Consider the following 23,516-nt stretch of genomic DNA (forward strand, 5'->3'; position numbering starts at 1 on the left):
CCTTTTGTTTCAGCATAAAAGCCTTCTCGCATGACTTTGATGTGACAATGCTGCCTGCACCATCAAGACCCTGATCAGACCACTCTACATACCATTGAGTGGAAGTCAGGACTCTGGTGTCCTCACCACCATAACCTGGCCAAGGCATGCACGGTCAAAGGAACAAGAGGAGGCAGGCCTGAAATTCAGAGATGGGAGGGGAGGGTGGCGAGCAAGGACAGATAACGGCGGAATTTGGAAAGGAGGAGGCCAGCATTGCATCGGCCTTCAGGGCAGAGGTGGATTTTGGGCAGTGTGACCAGTTCCACCACACTGGGCGCTGCAACTATGACGTAGTGAATTCAGCAGAATGGAAGATGAGAGGCATAGGGGGTGCTCAATTTTGGAGTCTCTGAAATCTGAAAGGCCAAAGTCCGCCTCTGTTTAGGGTAAGGTACATAAGAGAAGAAAGTTGCTCTTGGGGGTGGGGAGAGGCACAGTAGTGGGAGAAGGGAGTCGTGTTAGGATGAGGGCTGATTGCTGGGAAAAAAGGTTGTGAAGCGTGCCTGCATTCAGGGCACATGAGAACATGAAAGAGAGCAAAAGGAGTTAGCAAGTGCTTTGATGTTAGATAACCATCTCCAGTAAGTATAATACTCCGGAGCAGGGGTAGAAAGGTAGTAAGTTTCAGGGAGTAAGACTGGGCACCAACAAAGGTTCGTATAGTTAAAGCTATGGTTTTCCCAGTAGTTATGTATGGAAGTGAGAGCTGGACCATGAAGAAGGCTGGTCACCGAAGAATTGATGCTTTTGAATTATGGTGCTGGACCTTCAAGCTTCAAAGAGGTTCAGGAGTTAACCTCTAAAGATGCTGAGCCTTGGTTTAATGCCATAAAGGTTCCCATACCTTCTCTGAGCTACTAAGAACAGCAGTTGCCGTCTTAGCAAACTCATCAGCAAATCTCTTTGGAGGTCTGCCTTTGGTCGCTTTTTCAGATCTGCGTACTAGACACAAGTCTTCTGGACTCATCTCCTCCTTCTTAGGAGAAAAGTGACCAATGGTGAACAGTGGTTCTTCCAGTTCATTGTCAGACGCATCAGATGGTCTGACTGAGGCCTTTGCGCTCTTGTAGTCTGCTGAGTGCATCTTTTGCTGTGCTGATAGAGCGTGCTGATAGAGCGTGCACCGGTCCTTGGAATGTGGAAAGCTATTTCCGAGGCTTTTGTCGCTAATTGATTGATACTGCGTTTCTACGGGAGGGCGTTCCACAGGGCGGGCACCATTACCAAAAAGGCCCTCTCCCTGGTTCCCTGTAACTTGGCTTCTCGCAGTGAGGGAACCACCAGAAGGCCCTTGGCGCTGGAACTCAGTCTCCAGGCAGAACAATAGGGTGGAGACGCTCCTTCAGGTATACTGGGCCGAGGCTGTTTAGGGCTTTAAAGGTCAGCACCAACACTTTGAATTGTGCTCAGAAAAGATGTCAATTAGAGCAGTAGGGTTCATAAGGTGCATTGCAGCCAATCATCTGGGACATGTGGGCCTTCTTGTTGGCTGTGTCTTTCATTAATAGGTAGTGAAGGGCCAACTCGCCAGGATCTGGGGCTGTGAGTTCCCATTCTGCCACACTCTTTGTACCTTTTCAGTGCAGAATCCCAGGTGGCCAGAATGGGTATTTGGTACCACTGGCTGATGGTGAGCTAGTCCCCGGAGAAGCTCGGCAGCAAAGCTTTGCATGCAGAAGGTCGCAGGTTCAATCCCTGAGAACCCCAGCTAGGGCTGGGAAGAAACCTTCTTTGAACCCCTGGAAGGTTGCTGCCATTCAACGCCAACAATGTGTAGCTCAGTGGTCCGACTCACTAAAGGCAGCTTTCAATGCTCCTCTATCACCGAGTTAAAGTTAGTAAAAGACTATTTATATAAAAGACACCGAACAAAAGCCACTTGGGTAGAATTCCTAGCTTGCAGATGTACTCTGCTATGCAGCTGTTTGTTTTATTTTTAATCTTTCCTTATATCAACTCAAAAATAAACAAAGTTCAGATTGGTTTTCCATTCACAAAACAAGCTTTGGATGGGTTGGGATATGTTTACTCTGAAAGTACAAGGAACAACTTTATGACAGTTTCTTGGGGGGGGGGAGGCAAAATGAAATACTTGTCATCATTGCAACTACAGTCTCAGCTACAGTTCCCATGTTTTTTTAATAGTTTTGTTTGTTTTGCTTGTTTTAAAAAAAATCAATTCCACAAACTGGCTTCTTGCCCTGGGAACCAGACTGGCAGGAGTAAATTAAACTCACGTATTCTTTCTTATCAAGCAGGAGAATGAGGAGTAGGGGATTTGGGGAGGGGGGTAATTTGTTCTTTCTTGGTTACAACTAAGCATCTTAGCTGTACCCATATAGGAACAGCAGGAAGATAATATTCAAATCCAGCCCTTTTCGAATAAATGGCAGAGCTTTATCTTGTTTGAAAATAAAAACAACATCAATAATAACAGCCCCCATGAAATATGCTAGTTGTATCTGGAATAGCAGACAATTCTTTTCCTCCCCCCCCCCTTTTAATGAAAGTTTTTCTAGGTAAAGATATAAAAAAGAGGAATAATAATATGCTTTCCTTTAACTTATGATAGAATGTGCTATCTTCACACACTGTTTGCTCCCTTATTTAAGCTTGCATTGCTTTGTATTTATTATGCATGCAGACGTGGGGGGGGGGGACAAGGCCAATATCTGATGCCCCCAGCCCTTGTTCTGCCTTCCCAAAGCTGGAGAAGAGGGAACCTGGGCTTTGGTAAGGAGGCACGAAGCTCTGCAGGGTCCTAGAGCCCTCCCACCTCCTTCCCAAAGCTTGGAAAGCACTAACTAGGCTTTGGGAAGGAGACGGGAGGACTCTAGGACCTGTCAAAGCCTCACGGCTTGGGAAGGCAGCACAAGGGCTTGAGGGGGCCATCAAATGTTGCCCGGGGCCACCAAGAAAAGGCCTTGCGGGCAGAATGTAGCCCTCAGGCTGTTGGATCACCTTGATAATACAACATGTTTCTTAGGAATGTAGACTGATGGATTTATGGGAAAGTAGGGACGCGGGTAGCGCTGTGGTCTAAACCACTGAGCCTAGGGCTTGCCGATCAGAAGGTCGGCAGTTCAAATCCCTGCAACGGGGTGAGCTCCCGTTGCTCGGTCCCACCTCCTGCCAACCTAGAAGTTTGAAAGCACAAGTAGATAAATAAGTACCACTGTGGCAGGAAGGTAAACGGCATTTCCGTGCGCTGCTCTGGTTTCAACAGAAGCAGCTTAGTCATGCTGGCCACATGACCCAGAAAAACTGTCTGTGGACAAATGTCGGCTCCCTTGGCCAGTAAAGTGAGATGAGCGCCACAACCCCAGAGTCATTCGTGACTGGACTTAACTGTCAGGGGTCCTTTACCTTTACCTTTTTAGGCATCTATAACATGTTGGCATGCAAAGGATAATGCCCCCTTTTTCCTTCTCTCTTTTCTTTCCTGTGTTATAAATTACATTTTTCAAACTTTTAAACTTTTATTTAGCAGTTGGGAATTTTGCAACAAACCAAACAGTTAATAATAACATGCTTTTTAAAAAAGTTTTCTTTTTTTGTTTAATAAAAATGATTTTTTTAAAAAGGAAAAGAAATCCAGTCCGTTTTATGTTCCCATATTCTGCTGGTACATACCGATAAATTCAGGGCAACAGCATCCCATTTGGATCGGGACCCTGAGGCTGAGGAAATGATGCATAAACGCCGCAGCTTGCTATTTTCCCACTGAAAATCACTCCACAAAGCTGCTGTTTGCCCATTGGGGGGAACTGTTAACCACTGCTATGCTGCCACAATTGCTAAAATTTAGAAACAAGCGACCACCTACTTTGACCTTGGATTAAAACAATAGGGATTCCTGTACAGGGATGATGGTCAGATCATTCTATCCACAGAACTAAAAAAAAAGGACTGAGGGACTCTCTTTCCAGTTTGAAGCAACATCACTGTGAAATTGCTTTACATGCTCCACTAGACTAGTTGGAAAGAATTAGCTGCAGAACACTAAGAACAGGCAAAGAGGATGGATTACTAGCAGGAGGGGATAAGAACTCTTTTGAGCTGTCTCTCTCTCGCTCTCTGGCTTGGCAGAATTTGCTGCTAAATGCTTCACTTATCTCCATGGCATATTTGGGAAACTTAGCAGGAATTTAGCCTCAGTGGCCAGTCTCTCTGACACAAGTCACTAGTCCTCGTGGGGCAGCCCTGCAGTAGCGTACATGCATTCTTTGGTCTCTCCCTCCAACCTTACCATGACTTTTGGACGCTGCATATGAACTAAGATGAAGAATAACACAAATGGCTCCTTTGGCGGAGACTTCAACACCAGGCTGCAAATGCTATATCCCCTGACTTGGAAGTTAAGCCCTGTTGAGCCTAATGGGACTTCTGAGTAGACCTATCTAAAATTGCACTGTTAATGTAGTTTGTGGAGTCCCAAAAGGCTGGAGCTGGAACATACTTTACCTTACCCCAGCAGATAACCAGCTTCCTCAGAGATGTCACTAGGAATTTATTTATGTATTTGTAGTTTATTTATTTTAACAATTTATGTACTGCTTAAGGGATGTGGGTGGCGGTGTGGGTTAAACCACAGAGCCTAGGACTTGCCGATCAGAAGGTTGGCGGTTCGAATCCCCGCGACAGGGTGAGCTCCTCTTCCTAGGTCCCTGCTCCTGCCAACCTAGCAGTTCAAAAGCACGTCAAAGTGCAAGTAGATAAATAGGTACCGCTCCGGCGGGAAGGTAAACGGCGTTTCTGTGCGCTGCTCTGGTTTGCCAGAAGCGGCTTAGTCATGCTGGCCACATGACCTGGAATTTTACGCCGGCTTCCTCAGCCAATAAAGCGAGATAAGCGCTGCAACCCCAGAGTCAGCCACGACTGGACCTAATGGTCAGGGGTCCCTTTACCTTTACCTTACATATACTGCTTAGTATGTAAGCCTGAATCATCCATATCCACCGAGCAGGTGTAGACTCCCTTGTCTGGAGTTGTGTCCTTACCCGTTGCCGCTTATCCATGGGTAGGTTGGAGGGTCCCAGGGTTTGGATGGATCTGACAATCTCCTTCAGCTGAGGATCAGTGAAGTTCTGCCAGATGTTGCCAAAGCTCTCCTTTGCTTTCTTCCCCCAAACCTCTGTGAATTCTTGCTCCTTCAAAGAGGCTGCTACCTGCAAAGGGGGGGGTGGTGGAATACATAGATACAGGTAAGCACACAGTTTCTGGGTACCTTCAACGGTCCATCTTGGTTGGTACCAGACAGACTGGCAGCCACCAAAACCTTGGCACTAGTGCTGTGCTGAAATCTGCCCTGCAGTTTCTGAAAGGTCTTGCAAAGCAACAGTTTCCTTTTTGGGGGTTGTTTTGGTCTCATCCTCAATACGTTTTAGAATTTCTTCAGACTTCTGATAGAAGCGGGGTTTTGAGTGTATCTTATTATTATTGCAAGGAGGTCAAGCGTGGCAGTTGCATTTTTCCTCTGCCGCTTCCCTGGCTGCCCAGTCGTTCTCATCTGAAAACGCCACACGGGAAGGAGCGACCTCATGAAGTATGTGCACCTGGGAGGGCTGCAGGGTGCAGACCACTGGCGAGCTGGTTTGTAGCATGGGCGAAAGGGTGCTTCAGAGCACCTCTCTGCCACCCCAAAAGTAAAGTAAGTGCAACAAAAACCCTGCACCTGGCTCATGAGAATTTCACTAAAATTTTCTCCCCCTTCTGATAAATTTTAATTGCAATTTATTGTCTCATTAAATAAGTGTGTGTGTGTGTGTGTGTGTGTGAATTCCAGCACACCACTGCCTGCCATTGCTGCATTTTTCAGCCCTTAAAAACCAGGCAAGGAGATTGTGGTAGCTCCATTGTGCTCTCTCCTCAAGATAGCAAAAGCACAGTGACGGAATCATAGAATTGTATGAGTTGGAAGGGACCCTGAGGATCATCTAGTCTAGTCCAACCCCCTGCAACGCAGGAATATGCAGCTGCCCCATGCAGGGATTCGAACCTGCAACCTTGGTGTTATCAGCACCACACTGTAACCAACTGAGCTAAATGATTAGTTTTGGCTGGCTTTGAAGCACCTATGGGCGCTGGCAGTGGAGCTGGGGAATTTCATCCTCTCCGTGATTATTGCAGTTTCAGGTTTAAACCAACAGCACACTTTTTAGACATGGATCTTCCACAATATTTATTTATTATCAACATTATATTTTTGAATTTTGCAAGAAGGCCTTTCCATCCAACAATAAGCAATACAGTGGTACGTTGGTTTACATACGCTTCAGGTTACATAAGCTTCAGGTTACACACTCCGCTAACCCAGAAATAGTGCTTCAGATTAAGAACTCTGCTTCAGGATAAGAACAGAAATCGGGCTCCAGCGGCGCAGCAGCCGCAGGAGGCCCCATTAGCTAAAGTGGTGCTTTAGGTTAAGAACAGTTTCAGGTTAAGAACGGACCTCCGGAATGAATTAAGTACTTAACCCAAGGTACCACTGTAATTTACAATGTAATAAGTAAAAGCTTTCTCACATTTAACAGAGTATGCACCCTTCTGTCATTATCTTTACTGAAATTTTGAAATATAGCAGCAAAACGGTTGTTATTTTTATTTTCTATAATAAGGGGTGAATCCGTTATCACCGAAATCCTTCGTTTCTCCTGTAATACTTTTAAATATATATTTTTAAGAAGCCCAAAAGGGAGCAGTAGCAGCATAATCTGCCAGATACAGTTCTCATCACAGACCAAGGAGTTAGGGAGTAGGAAGATCAGAAGTTCCCCCACTTCCCCAGGGACTGCCCAGAATAACCCAAAACCTACAGATGGAGGAAACCCTTATCATAATGAAACTGGAAAGAAGCCGATCAGATCAAAACAGGTGGCGTGGGTGAATTGTACAGATGCAAACATATTAAAAAATATATATATTGTACACTCTGTTCTAAATGCACCTTTCACTGAAGATATGTATGAGCTAAGGTAGAAATGTGGACAGCTTCCCACTACCCACCCCCACCCCCACCCCCTGAAATGAATAAATGAGGGCTCTATTTATAGTAGTGGTACCTCAGGTTACATACGGTTCAGGTTACAGACTCCGCTAACTGAGAAATAGTACCTCGGGTTAAGAACTTTACCTCAGGATGAGAACAGAAATTGTGCTCTGGCGGCGCGGCAGCAGCAGGAGGCCCCATTAGCTAAAGTGGTGCTTCAAGTTAAGAACGGTTTCAGGTTAAGAACGGACCTCCGGAATGAATTACCGTATTTTTTGCACCATAACACTCACTTTTTTCCTCCTAGAAAGTAAGGGGAAATGTCTGTGCGTGTTATGGAGGAAATGCCTACGGGTGGCATGCCTACGGATTTTCCTCCTCTAAAAACTTCGTGCGTGTTATGGTCGGGTGCGTGTTATAGAGCGAAAAATACGGTAAGTACATAACCAAAGGTACCGCTGTATAGGGGAACTCTTTAAGTGTTTTGTAGCAGGAGGGTCTGGGACAGAGCCCTGGATCAGAGTGATAATCCAAAAGGCTTACTACCATTGTAGCTTCCTAGTTGATTCCACACTAGTGATTTAGTCTGCAACCACTTGCTTGTTATGTGGAATCCAGGAAAAGTTACGGCCAACCTGCTGCATTTAAATTGCTGTGGCTGCTGTTGTCCTCCCATCATTTTCAGGCCTATGGTGATTATTCCTACCTGCTCCCCCCGCCAATGGAATTGCGCCGCCAGCTTGTATTGGAGTTATTATATTTTCTTTAGGGCTTCTGTGTCTCAATTAGAAACTTTCACTTTGTAGCTTGTGTCTCTAATTGCTTCCTGTTCAGCACGGCGTTGCATTAGTGCCGTTGACCATTAACTGGTTAGTTCCTGTTCCCTGAAGGAGAGTGGCTTGAATTACTGAGGTTTTCCTTTTACTTTATTAAAGTGTGAAATAACAGTATTTCGCCATAAAATAAAAAAGGAGAAAAACAATGAGAGGGAAAGACTGTTTGAAGCTCTCCACCCCCACCCCAAGGAATGAGATCTTACTAATTAAGGGGCAGCTCATCACTAATGCCATGTCACTTTAACAGGAAGCAATTGGAGGCAAAAGCTGCAAGGAGGAAGTGTTTAATCAAAGTTGCAGGGTGCTGCTGAATGCTTTTTGCTTTTTACTAGGGATGGTGTAGAAATTTGATTCAATCTGCATTTAAAGATGAATCACATTTTCCAAAACAGGAAGAGAAAACAAACCACAGCCGTCCTTTGAAATCTCCAGTCAAGTAACGTGTACAAAAAGGCATATACAGTGGTACCTCAGGTTAAGTACTTAATTCGTTCTGGAGGTCTGTTCTTAACCTGAAACAGTTCTTAACCTGAAGCACCACTTTAGCTAATAGGGCTTCCTGCTGCTGCCGTGCCGCCGGAGCACAATTTCTGTTCTTATCCTGAAGCAAAGTTCTTAACCTGAAGCACTATTTCTGGGTTAGCAGAGTCTGTAACCTGAAGCATATGTAACCTGAAGCATATGTAACCCGAGGTACCACTGTATTAGTGAAAATGACATACAACAACTCATTATATTAAGGAAAAATGGTCTGCAGAAATATGTATATAAGACAAAATTGCATAGAAAATATGTATATTTGGAGAGATTTGCACTAAAATGTGGATGAATTTTCATGAGATTTTGTTTGTTTGAATGGCAAACTAATGTGGAAATGTGAACTTAAGGCTGGAACAATGAAAAACAGAGAGAACCCAGAACTGCCAATTTCACCCATCCCTACTTCTGAGTAAACAGGATAAAAGGATCACCCTTTAAAATTCCACTTCTAGCTGATGAAAGAAAAGGAATCCCCTCAGCTGTAACCTCTGTGTTTGGATACCTCAAGGATATGAAAGTACAGGTCCTCAAAATGTAACAAGAAGTCCACAAGTGTAAGAGTTTCCTAACCTCATACAAAAACTGCATGCTAGAGTAAACTGAAGTCCAGGAAAAATATAGCTACCAAATCAGAAGGTGGTGGATGGATGCTAACTTTGTTACCAGGAAATGTGCTTCCTTGCAGATTAGGAGGCAATTTCCAAAAATAACATGCCACTTCGTAGGGAAAACAAACTCCCAATGTAGCAGGTAATTGAGAGTTACGAAACAACAAACAGAAAGCCTGAACAGAAATATGGGCAAACTGTGCCAAAAATAAATAGAAAGGAAATCCTGTGTACCAAGCCTATTTGCATGCAGAAATCCATCAGTTACAGTACATCATTTCTTGCTAAAGATAAGAGTGTCCCCTCCTCCACCACAGCTTTGAAAGGCTAGAATGACAGAACTGAAAGATTCCAAGAAAATAGGGATTTGTGGCAGAGCTGCAGTCTGCCCCCCCCCCACTAATTACTGAGCCTTTGACCACATTTCCATCTATTTATTTGTTCCATCGCATTTCTAACATGCCCTTTTGCCATAAGGTCCCAGGATGTGTTACACAAAATAAAAATAACACAATATTAAAATCTACTTTGGTCAGCTCATGAGAAGAGAAGACTCCCTGGAAAAGACCCTGATGTTGGGAAAGATGGAGGGCACAAGGAGAAGGGGACGACACAGGACAAGATGGTTGGACAGTGTTCACGTAGCTACAAACATGAGTTTGACCAAACTGCAGGAGGCAGTGGAGTACAGGAGGGCCTGACGTGCTCAGGTCCATGGGGTGACGAAGAGTCGGACATGACTAAACGACTAAACAACAACAACAAAATCAGCTGGGGGTGGAATTAACAGCCATATTTCAGCAGCTTGCTTCATAAACCTAAACAAACCTGTTGTCAACTTGCCGTCTTGCCCAGCCAGACCTCCACCCCTGAAAATTTTTTATTCCCAGCCAAAGCCAGCCAACAGTCCATATAGCACACATTACAGTGGTACCTCGGGTTACATAAGCTTCAGGTTACATATGCTTCAGGTTACAGACTCCACTAACCCAGAAATAGTGCTTCAGGTTAAGAACTTTGCTTCAGGATGAGAACAGAAATCGTGCTCCGGCGGCGCGGCGGCAGCAGAAGGCCCCACTAGCTAAAGTGGTGCTTCAGGTTAAGAATAGTTTCAGGTTAAGTATGGACCTCCGGAACAAATTAAGTACTTAACCCGAGGTACCACTGTATCTGGGCCGTGTAGCTGTGCCTTAAAAATATATTTATTTTTTGGGTGCTAGGACACAAATGGTCCACAGTAATCTGGATTAGGACCCTAGTTTTGAAGGTAGAGGGCTTTAGCCCTTTGCTCCTGGTTGCGGCCTTTATCAAGATTGTGCCTGCAATTGTATACCCCCTCAATAGTCCCAAGTCCTCTCATGTCGTCTGCGTATCGCAAAAACAGCACAATAAAATGTCAGTAATATCTACAACTTATGGTTCATCATCAGTGGCCAGCACAGAAGTTTCTGGTTCATGAATTGGTTTAAACAAAAAACAAAACAAAGGGGATGCAGGATAGAACAGAGTTAACAGATAACATTCAACATCGCTTAGCTGAATGAGTATGAGTAATAGTCATTTTTCCTATTATGTTACCAATGAAGCAATATAAAGCGTTGTTCTACCAACGAACACAGGAAGTGGGTTCAAGGTGAAGATAAATTAATCTTCACTTTGAACCCACTTCCTGTGTTCATTAGTAGAACAACACTATATATATGTTTGACTATAAATGTAGATCAACCATGTTGAGCAAAACACTGATGCATGGATTGTTCATTTCCTGAAGTACTGGCATATGTTGTGAAATTAACCCACACACAGATCTTTCTTGATCTATCTATGTGTCAACCATAGCTTATTTGTTATTCTCCCAAGGACGGCGGTTTCCCAGACTGGCCTATCTTTGTGCCAGAAAGGTCTTCCCTGTGTCTGGTTGTGTTGCATCTCACCTCTTATAATGAATGGTTTATTAATTATTTAATTGTTTGATGGCATTTTACCATTGTACTGTTGAGAGTGTATTAACTTATAGTTTGTGTGTGTGGTTTGGGAGCTGCACAGTCAGGGAAAAAACAATGCTGTCCAGGGTTGTAAAGACTGCGGAGAGAATAACTGGGTGCACTCTTCCCACCTTTGATCAAATCTATGCTTCCAGGTGCCATAAGAAAGCTGCAGAGATAGCGCAGGATAGTGAGCACCCCAGAAATGATCTCTTTCAGCTTCTGCCTTCTGGAAGAAGGTACAGGGTTATAAAGACCAGGACTAGCCGCCTGAGAAACAGTTTCTACCCAAATGCGATTTTGGTTTTAAACGCAGTATAAGGAGTCTCTATGGGAGTATATTGTATTTAAAAATGGGGTATCAGAGTATTTAGGGGGCTAACCAGGTTGGGATAGCTGGGATAGCAGGCTTGTTGGTTTTTGAATGTCTTACGTAGATTTTTCAAGTTTCGTTGTTCTGTATGGGACAATGACAATAAAGATTATCGTATCGTATTAATCCAGACTGTTGTCTTGAAATATATTTAATAAAGCCAATCTCAGCTGCCTTTATTATCATCTGTAGAGTTACTTTGCCTGCAACCAGCTGATGGGCTATAAATATAGACTTCACAATGGCGATGCCTAATCTTATACCTCATTAGCCTTTATTTACAGCTTCTCCACCAATCTCTGACAGGGCCACCTTGCCTTATTTTAATCCCCAATGGGAGCACTGGTACAGCATGATGCCATCAGCTCGCTCTGTAGTTAGTATAAAACTGGCTACACTTCCTCAAAACAGTCTACATCCCCAATCAGTGTAAACTGTCTTCGGTGCCTGAGAGCAAAATAAATAAAACATGATCACAGTCACAAACTGTAGCCACTTAAAGTGAGGAGAGAAATCTGGATTCATAAATAGGTGATCTGGAGTTGACTGGCAGGGCTGGAAAGGTCTTGGGGGGCGGCACCAGATGTGACCAGATGTTCATCCACCCTACAGATTTGCTTACTGGCAATCCACACCACAATTCACCATAAGCAGAGAGCATGAACCCAACAGAAAGCAGATTGCAGACCAAATAGCTTCAGATGGCTCCATAAAATGACTCAAGCCACGTCCTGCAATTGGAAGTCAAGACTAGGGCTCACCTACACTTCCGCTTGACCCATGCCTAGAAAGCGTGGGTCCAAGCGGTTTGCGTTTGACTCATGCTTTCTAGGCCCAAGTCCAAGTGGTTTCCCCCTTGCCATTATAAGAGAACAAGGCAGAAGTTCTGGTGATGAGTTCTGGCACTTCTTTTTCGAGCAAAATAGCACTACTATTACCCCTGGCCCCATCCCAAATCATCCAGTCTTCCAGTATCTCTCTTCTTTTAAATTTGGGGTTCCCCCCTTATTTTTTGAGAGCCAGTGTGGTGTAGTGGTTAAGAGCGGTAGATTCATAATCTGGGGAACCAGGTTCGCGTCTCCGCTCCTCCACATGCAGCTGCTGGGTGACCTTGGGCCAGTCACACTTCTCTGAAATCTCTCAGCCCCACTCACCTCACAGTGTTTGTTGTGGGGGAGGAAGGGAAAGGAGAATGTTAGCCGCTTTGAGACTCCTTCGGGTAGTGATAAAGTGGGATATCAAATCCAAACTCTTCTTCTTCTTTTTGAATAAAAGAAGAATAAACTAAGGAACTCATATAACAACAAATTACAAAACACATCCTGATCAGTGTACCAGCATGTACAATATCTTGTAATAAACATTTCAAAAATTATTCCAAAAGGTCTTGTCACATTCTTATGTACGCCGAGGAAGGATTTCTGTCACTGTTAAGTTGTGGGTGAACATATCAGACGACACAGCGATTCTTCAAACAGCTCTTGTTTATTCGCAGGCCAGAACAGAACTGAACTGAATGGTTCAGCCAGTCTGCTTATATAGCGCTCCATTACAACCCAACAGTAACAACTTTCTGTAACTATCCAATCACTGAACGTCACTTTCAGTTCCTTATTTGCATATGTGGACCTGAGTGAAAACTATCTACAGTATCCCGCTGCTGGCCCAGGGTGAGAACTTCAGTACATAACAGTCACATTCTTGTTTCTTTACAAAATTATTATAAAATAATAAGGGACTAATATTTCCTCTGGCAGTTTTGGGTTGGCATGTCAGTTTCCCAGCTAACTCTATTGACGATACTCTACTGTACCAGGATTTGACATTTAAACCTTCTCCATGTTTCCAACACCTTCCATTCTTGCTTAGCCTCTCTCTTCTTGGCTAGCTCCTTTGCATGCCACCTGGCCTCTCCTAGCTTCCCTGCAACATCAATTCCTTTGCCCTTTGTGTGAGCAGAAAATATCCACAAAAACATACAGGGAAGGAAAAGTCCACCTTATCTTCTGCCCACTGCACAAAGCAGTCAAAAGGCATGTGTTCACATTACAACTTTAGAGCATAGTGAACACACCGAGGGGTGTTGATGTGCAGGGATATCTTTGCCCTATACAAAGTTGTTCACATCTTGGCTAGAGAAAAGGGAAAGGTAAAGGGACCCCTGAACATTAGGTCCAGTCATGACCAACTCTGGGGTTGTGGCGCTCATCTCGTTTATTGGCCGAGGGAGCCGGCGTACAGCTTCCGGGTCATGTGGCCAGCATGACTAAGCCGCTTCTGGCGAACCAGAGCAGCGCACGGAAATGCCGTTTACCTTCCCGCCTATTTATCTACTTGCACTTTGACGTGCTTTCGAACTGCTAGGTTGGCAGGAGCAGGGACCGAGCAACGGGAGCTCACCCCATCGCAGGGATTCAAACCACTAACCTTCTGATTGGCAAGTCCTAGGCTCTGTGGTTCAACTCACAGCGCCACCCGCATCCAAGAGACAAATTAGGAATGGCTTATGGACTGCAGAGAGGATGAAGCTGTTTTGAGAAACAACCAAATACGCATCAAACAGTAGTACCTTACAACAAAGAACAGAATACATATGCACTTTGAATATCATTGTGGGAACTTGAATTAAAAGCCCAGCACTGGAAGTGCAGTCACTGTGCAAGAAACAGCTCTAGACTACCTAGACTTGTTGGAAGGGCATGCCTGGAAAATGTATATGCCACCAGCCCTCACTTCTATTTGTTCTTTGGCAAGCCATGTCACTTTGCTGTCCCGTTAAAACACACAATTAAACACTCTCTTCCTCTGTTAACTCCTAGATCCTGTATGCAAGCTGGAAAGAGTTCGTTCTTCATTGTGAGCGCTAACATTGAAGGAAGTTCCCTTTCTGTGCTTGCACATAAAGAGAGGAGGCTTCAAAGAGTTCAGAGGAGGCAGGCTAGGAGCCAGACATTTGCAGCAATTCTCAGACTGCCACCTCCATGCTGGCAATCAACTGCAACGGCCCACAAAGCAGGCTGCTGCTGCTGTTTAATGTTTAATCTTTTCTGAGGACATCTTTGCTTTTTGCACAGAGTGCACTTTCAAATCTGCATTACCAACCATGAGAACTAAATTTGACTTGTGGGGGCACTCTGGATTACTTAACCTGGAACAGAAGGCTAAGATATCAAAAACAGAAATCTGCTTTTAGTATGTGGCAAAACTTCCTCTTCACTCATGACCTGCTCCCCTTGGACACAGACCTTCCAGCCACAGCTTGGAGAAGAAGCACAGGGTGGAAAATACAGCCCAGTGATGCCATACCATTTGACTTCACACTACATGCCCTGGCTGGCATGCTTACTTGAGTAAGAACATAGGGCTAAAGCTTGCAGACCAAATGTAAGAGTTCTTCCAATTTGGTATCTTGTGTGGGTTAAAGCACAGAGCCTAGGGCTTGCCGATCAGAAGGTCGGCGGTTCAAATCCCCGCGACGGGGTGAGCTCCCGTTGCTCGGTCCCTGCTCCTGCCAACCTAGCAGTTCGAAAGCACGTCAAAGTGCAAGTAGATAAATAGGTACCACTCCGGCGGGAAGGTAAACGGCGTTTCCGTGCGCTGCTCTGGTTCGCCAGAAGCGGCTTAGTCATGCTGGCCACATGACCCGGAAGCTGTACACCGGCTCCCTCAGCTAATAAAGCGAGATGAGCACCGCAACCCCAGAGTCGGCCACGACTGGACCTAATGGTCAGGGGTCCCTTTACCTTTATTCCACAGTGGTCAGACAGATCTGTCTAGGCAGCCCACAAACAGCACACTAGAGAGCATAACAAGAGCCCTTCTTGGTCTCACCCAACTTGTTCCTTCTACTAGGTGGCCAAGCAGATGCCTACGGGAAGCCCAGAAGCTGGAAACAAGAGCAACAGCTTCCTCCTGCCGCTGTTTTCCAGAAGCTTGTATTTGGAATCAGGGTCCATTCTGAGAAGTAACACCATCCCAGAATCAGGTTCTGCTTTGCAGGGTTGGAAGAAAAAGATGGGGTGAACAGGGCCCTTGATTCACGGGGGCACCATAATCATGACAACTGTAAGGTGTCTATGTTGAAACGGTTGGGATGCAACTCAGCTTGTACCTAATGCTGGTGGGGAAAAGGAGATAGAGGGGTGTACCTCCAAGCTCCCTAGACAACCTCACTGCCCTTTGCCAGTGCTTACCTCTTGTTTGATCCTAGACTGCTGTTTTTAGGGTTGCTGCCCTAACTTCTTGCTTCCCCGCTTTCTCCCACTCGTACTTCTGAAGTCAAGAAAGAGGAGGATATCTTCTTGTGCCTCTCTCATAAGAACGTAAGACGAGCCTGCTGGATGAGCCCAAAGACCACAGCATCTTGTCCTCACGGTGGCCAACAAGATGCCTGTGGGAAACCAAGAGCACTTTCCCTTTGTGTGGTTTCTAGCAACTGGTTTTCATTTCTGAAGCATACTACCTTCGACTGCGGATGCACGGCATAGCTGCCAAAGCTAGCACCAACTGATAGCCAGTGTGGTGTAGTGGTTAAGAGCGGTAGTCTCGTAATCTGGTGAACCGGGTTCGATTCCCTGCTCCTCCACATGGAGTTGCTGGGTGACCTTGGGCCAGTCACACTTCTGTGAAGTCTCTCCGCCTCACTCACCTCACAGAGTGTTTGTTGTGGGGGAGGAAGGGAAAGGAGATTGTTAGCCACTTTGAGACTCCTTAAAGGGAGTGAAAGGTGGGATATCAAATCCAAACTCTTCTTCTTCTTCCTCCATGAATTCCTCCAGTTCTCTTTCAAAGCTGCTCAGGTTGGTGGCAATCATTGCCTCCCGTGGGAGTTGAGCTGAACTGTGTGCTGTGTGTAGGAACACTTTCTCCTACAGAGGTCAAAGGGCAAGCACAGCTCCTCTGCATCTCCAACTTAGTTAGAACAGGAAGTCTTCATTATCCAATTATGTATTACTTATAATAAACTTTCTTATCTTTCAGTCTTAAAGTCTGAGTGTGGTTGCTTTGAATTAAGGTAACAACTATTTGATATGCAGCCAGCTTTCCTTATAAACCACTCTGACGTCTTTAGTTTTTTCTTTTTTCCTTACAATCAAGCAGTATATAAATTTTACAATACAAATAAAAGATGTGCTAACTCTGCAAAGTAATTCAACATTGTACACACATACGTTAACAAAAATAGCATTTGTTTCTTTTAATAATGTGTTAGTCAAAATCATTGGTAATGGGCAGTACTAAATATTATTGTGGTTGGGGGTGAGGTGTCGCTGCAAGAAAAATAATAATGCGTAGCACTCAAGTTAGTGGCAGCTGTGTAAACATTATGGTAGCATCCTGTGAATGAAGCTTCAGCAAGCGAGAATTAATTAAAACCTACCAGAGATCAAAGGGATGCGGGTCGTGCTGTGGATTAAACCACAGAGCCTAGGGCTTGCCAATCAGAAGGTCGGCAGTTCAAATCCCCGCAACGGGGTGAGCTCCCGTTGCTTGGTCCCTACTCCTGCCAACCTAGCCATTCGAAAGCACGAAGTGTAAGTAGATAAATAGGTACTGCTCCAGTGGGAAGGTAAACAGCATTTCCGTGCACTGCTCTGGTTCGCCAGAAGCGGCTTAGTCATGCCAGCTGTATGCCAGCTCCCTCGGCCAATAAAGCGAGATGAGCGCCTCAACCCCAGAGTCGTCTGCAACTGGACCTAATGGTCAGGAGTCCCTTTACCTTTACCTTTACCTGAGATCAAATATGACAATCTTTTCAGTTGAACATGAAATTGCAGAACAAATAAATTTCAGCCAAGTGAAAAACATTTTTTCCCCTGCCATTAAACCTTGGAGGGTTACATCCTAAATAAATCTGTATAATATTGTGATTTTTTTTTCCATATTCTTTTTAGTGTTCTGTGAGATCTAATAAGTATTCCTTCCATTTTCCATTTTCTGATTTATTCTAGTAATACTGTCATATATTATTAAATAGCCTACATTACATGGATTTACTTGTTTATCAATTTGTCGCAGCTGCTGTTAATTTTTTATGTCGTAAAATATGCGGTTGGCTTAGGGACGGAAAAGCTGGTATAATGTAGTAGATTTGATGAGGTGAAGGGCCTTGAGGGCCAACCAAAGTTGTTGACCTTTTTTTAGAATTGATGTTGTTGAGGATATTACCAGGATATTACCACAGAAAATAAACTGCCACAGGGGCCTAATTAGGCCCCCAAGACGGACTTTGGATATGCCTGAGTTAAAGCATCAGACTAGGGCCTGGAACACCAGGATTCAAGTCTGCACACACCCACCCCAAACCATGAAGGTCATTGAGTGACCTTCGACCAGTCACTCACTCTCAGCCTAACCTACCTCACAGGGTTGTTGTAAGGAGAAAATGGGGAGGAGAATTATGTACACCATCTTGAGCTCCTTGGAGGAAACACTGGACAGAAATATAATAAATAAATAAGTATTTCACACTGTTTGCTCCAGGTGCCAAGATACAAATTATGGCCCTGCTGCCTTGGGTCCTGGAGGAGGCAGTCATAGATAGCCTTATCACCCTTGACTTTGTCTAACCCCCTTTTAAAGCCACCTAAAGCTGACAGCCAACACATCTTGTGGCAGTGAGTTCCGCAGTTCAGCTAGGCAGACTCCTCTTCTTTCTCTTAAATCTCCCACTAAGCAGCTTCACTGGACGACCCGAAGTTCTAGCATTATGAGAGAGGGAGGAAATCCTATCTCCGTCTATTTTCTCCACACCACGCAGACTTATGGAACCCTCTAGATATGCCCATCCTTAAATCGCCTTTTTCCTAAACGGAAGGAAGTCACCACTCTTGCAACCTTTCTTCACTGGAGAAGTGAACCACAACCAATCATTCTGGTTCCTCGTTACTGCACCTTTTCCAGCCCTACAATGTCCTTATTTGAGATGCGGCAGGATCAACAGGGATTGTTGCTGTTTAGTTGTTAAGCCGTGTCCGACTCTTCGTGACCCCATGGACCAGAGCACACCCCAGTTCATGCTGGGTCCATTTAACCACCAGCCCTTATCATCTCCCCTAAGCACCCAAACTTCTATCTAAACATCCTCCCCTCTGACCAATATTTTATAGTAATGAATATCACCAATTAGTTCTCAATTAGATAGAGAGGTAAAGGTAAAGGTAAAGGGACCCCTGACCATTAGGTCCAGTCGTGACCGACTCTGGGGTTGCAGCCCTCATCTTGCTTTATTGGCCGAGGGAGCCGGCGTTTGTCCGCAGACAGCTTCCGGGTCATGTGGCCAGCAGAACTAAGCCGCTTCTGGCGAACCAGAGCAGCGCGTGGAAACGCCGTTTACCTTCCCGCCGGAGCGGTACCTATTTATCTACTTGCACTTCTGACGTGCTTTCGAACTGCTAGGTGGGCAGGAGCTGGGACCGAGGGACAGGAGCTCATGCCGTTGCGGGGATTCGAACCGCTGACCTCCTGATCGGCAAGTCCTAGGCTCTGTGGTTTAACCCACAGCGCCATGTGCGTCCCTTTTAGATAGAGAGGTATTCTAGCCAAATTACCTGGCTTACTGGTTTTTACACTCTCCCCCCAGTCCCTCACCACCTCATTCCAATGCAGACTCAGTCCAGGAAGAGAAGAAGCCACAAGAGATCAACGCCTCAGTAGGAGGAATCAAATTCTGCGTGGGACTTCAGGCAGCGAGTGGGGGGAACAATAGCTGTGCACCAAGAACGCACGATACCGTTAAACGGTGCTTGAAGTACAGCCACCCCCTCAAATAATTCTGGGCGCTGTAGTTTGTTAAGCACTGCTGGGAATTGTAACTCTGTGAGGGAGAAACTACAGCGCCCATAATTCTTTGAGGGAAACAAGGAGCTCCAAATGAGCTTTGAAGGTGTAACTGTGTCCACAGGTCTCCATCGCTGCGTTTTCTGACTTCTCAGTTTGGGGGAAGGAAATCAGCCCTGAGTGCTCACTGGAAGGACAGATCCTGAAGCTGAGGCTCCAATACTTTAGCCACCTCATGAGAAGAGAAGACTCCCTGGAAAAGACCCTGATGTTGGGAAAGATGGAGGGCACAAGGAGAAGGGAGCGACAGAGGACGAGATGGTTGGACAGTGTTCTCGAAGCTACCAGCATGAGTTTGACCAAACTGTGGGAGGCAGTGGAAGACAGGAGTGCCTGGCGTGCTCTTGTCCATGGGGTCACGAAGAGTCGGACACGACTAAATGACTAAACAACAACAACAAGTACCCTCAGGGAAACCTTTCTCAGTTTCTCCGTCTGCAAAATGCAACACCAACAGCATCACAAGGAGGAGAAATAGCATACAAAGGCAGGGCATACAAAAATAAATGTTGACTACCACAGCTGATTATCTTTAATGTCATGGCAGTACTCCAAAAAGGTACTGTAGGATATAAAGGCTACCAGAAAAGCCCATTGCAGGGAACGTCTGACTCTATGTTAAAATGAACAAGATGGGGTCAGATCAGGAGGCAGCGGGAAAAAGCATGAAGACAGGGAAACCCCAGGCTAGTCCAGGCTTTGCTCAAGATCCAGAATTTGCTCCAGGGTCCTGAAGTTAGAAGCAACAGATATTATTCCGTGACACTAATATACTGTAAATTATATTTAATTTACACACACACACACACACATATATATATATATATATATATATATGTTGGCACTTTGGCATCAGAGGCAACTGATAAGGAGATAAACTGCTGCGTTCACTGTGGCAGGGTAGAGCAGGGATGTCAACGTGAATAAAATATTGAGGGTGGGGGACACACACAGGTAAGTTCCGCCTGCAGAACTGATCACATGACATGGCGCATGTGTACCATTTGAACGGCAACACCCATCAACTTTGGAGAGGCGACCCCCTCAAATATTTTATTGGGGGGGTGACCAAAGGGTCCTCGGCCCCTAGGAGTTGTCCCCTATGGGGCAGAAGGAGAGCTCAGTGGCGTAGCGTGGGTTGTCAGAACCCGGGGCAAGGCAAGTAATTTGCGCCCCCTAACCCGTGGATTTGCGCCCCCTAACCCCCAGATGTTGCGCCCAGTGCAGCCGCCCCCCCTGCACCCCCCACGCTACGCCACTGGGAGAGCTTTAGGCCCAACTGAAGGTGGATATTTCGCCCCACAGGAGCTAACTCCTAAGGGCTGTGGGGGCTTCTGTTCCCCCCACAATAAAACATTTGAGGGGGCTGACCCCCACAAAGTTGATGGGCGTTGCCATTCAAAAAGTGTCATGCGGCTGCCTATGCTTACCTGGGGGGCCCCACAATATTTTGTTCAAGTTGGCACCCCTGTTTGCCCAGGCTGGCGCTGTGACCTTTCAGCCTGGCTCAAGTGTCAAAGTTACAGAAGGGGGGCCAAAGGAAGGGCGCAGAAAAGTGAGAAAGATGCACTCAAAAGAAAAGTCTGCTTGCTGCGGCTGCGGCTGGGCAGGGGCTTCGCCTCAGGTGTCTGCTTGGGCGGCCGGAGCTTACCTGCTGCTGGGAGTTGAAGTCTGTCAGGTTGGTGTTGTAATTCCAGCTGGCGGAGACGCTCTCGAAGAAGACCGTCTCGCCGGTGCTGTTGTAGTCCTGGGCGAACTGCACGGCTCCCTCCTCGGTGTGGTTGTATTCTCCGGGCATGAGGGGGTCCTCCAGGGCGAGCGCCCCTCCGCCGCCGCCGCTGAGGAAGAGCAGCAGCAGGAAGGTGGTGACAGGAGGCATCTCGGCGCCAGACGAGGCCGTCCCCGCGAAGAGCGCCGGCTTATAAAGCTGCCGCCGGCTCCCCGGAGACCCTGCCCACGGCCGCGCCTGCCTCGCTCCTCGGAGCAGATAAGCACCAAGGCTGCCCTCGGGGGCTCGCCGCCGCCGAGCACTCGCCGCAAGGGCGGCCCCTCCTCGCCTTGCCAAAGTCCGCTCCGATGCCTCGCCGCCGTCACGGGCAAAACAAACGCGCGCCCAGGAGAAGAGGGCGCGCGAGAGAGAGCGCGAGGCGCGGAGAGCTGGAGGAGAAGCTTGGGCGCCCGTCCTCAGGAATGGCCGGGAGATGGGAAGTCGGTGGGGTGGGGTGGGAGTCCGGAGGAAGAGAAGGGACTTCAGGGCGGGAAGAGGCGCCTCGAAGAGCCCGCTGCTCTCCGGCCGGAGGAGAGCGGCGGCGAGCCGGACGCAGCTCGCCTGCTCTCCTCAGAGGAAAGCATTCCAGTGGAGGGAGCGAGCGAGAGAGCGCTGTCTTCCTCGCCTTGCCAATTGGCCTCCAAGTCGCCGCCAGGTCTGGGCTCCGGCCTCTCGCCCGCGCTCGGGGTTTCCCTGGCGGCACCGCGAGACCCCGCTCCTGGGGGGCGACGCCAGAGGGCGGGAAACACACACACGCACACACCAAAACATCCTGAGGCAAGGCAGGCACCAAAGGAGCAACGGGGGAGAGGTGCTTTCTCCTCAGAAAGCCACAAGGGTCCAGGGACAGGAAGGAGTGAGGTGAGGGACCCTTGCCTCCCCCCTCCGGCACCGGATGGAATCGTCCACTGATTGGGTCAGAGGGGGGAAAGGTGATGTGGGGGACCTGTGTGGCCCTCCAGGTGTTGCCCAGAACGACTGCCATCACCAGCACTGGCCATGTTGGCTGGGACCAGGGCTTCTTTTGTGACAGGATCCAGTACCAGCACCTCTTCCCCACCTCCTGCCCATGGCAGCCATTTTGTGGTGGTCCCCATGGCACTTGAGTACCAGGACTTTAAGCAATGGCTAAGCCCAGGGGTGCCAACTTGAATAAGATATTGGAAGAGGAAGGTAAGTCCCACCCCACACAATTCATTGCAAGACATGGTGCATGGATACCATTTGAATGGCAACGTCTGTTAATGGGGGGGGGTGCTCAAATATTTTATGGAGGGGGGAAAGGGACCTCAGCTCCTAGGAGTTGGGCTCCTATGACTGAGGCTGAAGAGAATTCTGGTCCGGTAACATCCAGAAGGCCACAGATTTTCCCATCTTTGCTGGAAGTAAAGCGAAGTGTGGTCACCATGTGTGCACCTAGGTGTTCAGTCAGTATCTCACAATCATTTCCCCTTCACCTCTCTGAGAGAGCATTTCCCTCCCTCCAGGGTTTCCTCAGAGGCACCAGTTGCATATTCAAGAACCAGGGGTTTCTTATCCATAGAGGCTAGTGGCGCGAGGTGCCGGGGCGCCAAGTTCTGGAGGGCACCAGGGAAGAGGCGCCTCCCGGCATCAGCTCACTGCCCTCACCCGCCTCTGCCATGCTGCACCAAAGCAGCGCCTCCGTCTGCCATGGCCACCGTGGCACGAAGTGGCCAGCTGAGCCGGGAGGCACTAAGTCTAGCCTCTGCCTCTTCCCTGCCAGAGGAGCCGCCCTCCAGCTGCTGCCCGCCTCCTCCAGGCCCGCCGGCAGCGTCGTCCTCCCTAAAAAACTCTGGGAAAGGGGGGGGGTGCCAGAGGGAGCTTTGCACCACGGCACCGGATATGCTTAATATGGCCCTGTCAAGAACCTGAAAAAAGCCCTCCTGGATCAAGCAAAGAACCATCTCATCTAGCATTCTGTTCTGACTGCGGCCAACCAGATGAAGATGATAATTTTATTATTTGTACCCCACCCATCCAACTGGGTTGCCACAGCCGCTCTAGGTGGCTCCCAACAAAATATTGATAACGCAATAAAACATCCAGTGCCCCTGAGAAGCTCACAATCAGGACAAGAACATAATGACCCTCTCCTGCTTATGTTCCCCAGTGACTGGAGCAACTGCTTCTAATGCTGTAGGTGATATAGTAGTAGTGGTAGTAGTAGTACTTCAGTAGTAGTCACTGAGAACCTCACCTTTGCAAGCCGTCCAAAGATGGTTTTGGGTGGCTTTGTTCAAACACAGTTCCCAAAAGGTGCCTGGTGTGCATAACAGGTGCATCAACTGGGGCCCCGCACCATGGATGCCCAGTGCATGCGTATCACGCCACACTGTCATGACATCACTGCAACACAATGTTCTGATGTCACGGCACCACACCATGACACGCGACGCGCTTGTATGCTCCGGTGTTGTGGTGGCGGCTGGGCTAGGGCCTGCACCTCTGCTGTTGGGGCCTCTGTTGAAGTACATCCATGGCTGCAGCAGGCTCAACAGAGGCCCCATGGTGGAGGC

At 47.1% G+C, this 23,516-nt stretch overlaps 1 protein-coding gene across 1 annotated transcript in view; it reads right to left on the reverse strand.

Moving 5' to 3' along the window:
• ACE (angiotensin I converting enzyme) overlaps window positions 1–21,124 on the reverse strand; it is a 55,312-nt gene extending 34,188 nt beyond the window's left edge. Inside the window, exons 1-2 of the mRNA XM_081166097.1 lie at window positions 20,863–21,124; window positions 5,043–5,210 (exon numbers count right to left, since the gene is read on the reverse strand). Of these exons, the coding sequence (XP_081022223.1) occupies window positions 5,043–5,210; window positions 20,863–21,090 (396 nt within the window). The 5' untranslated portion in view covers window positions 21,091–21,124. The remainder of the gene's footprint in view (window positions 1–5,042; window positions 5,211–20,862) is intronic.
• Window positions 21,125–23,516: the final 2,392 nt, after the last annotated feature.

Source organism: Podarcis bocagei (assembly GCF_964188305.1).
Source record: "Podarcis bocagei genome assembly, chromosome: 13".
Lineage (NCBI taxonomy): Eukaryota > Metazoa > Chordata > Lepidosauria > Squamata > Lacertidae > Podarcis > Podarcis bocagei.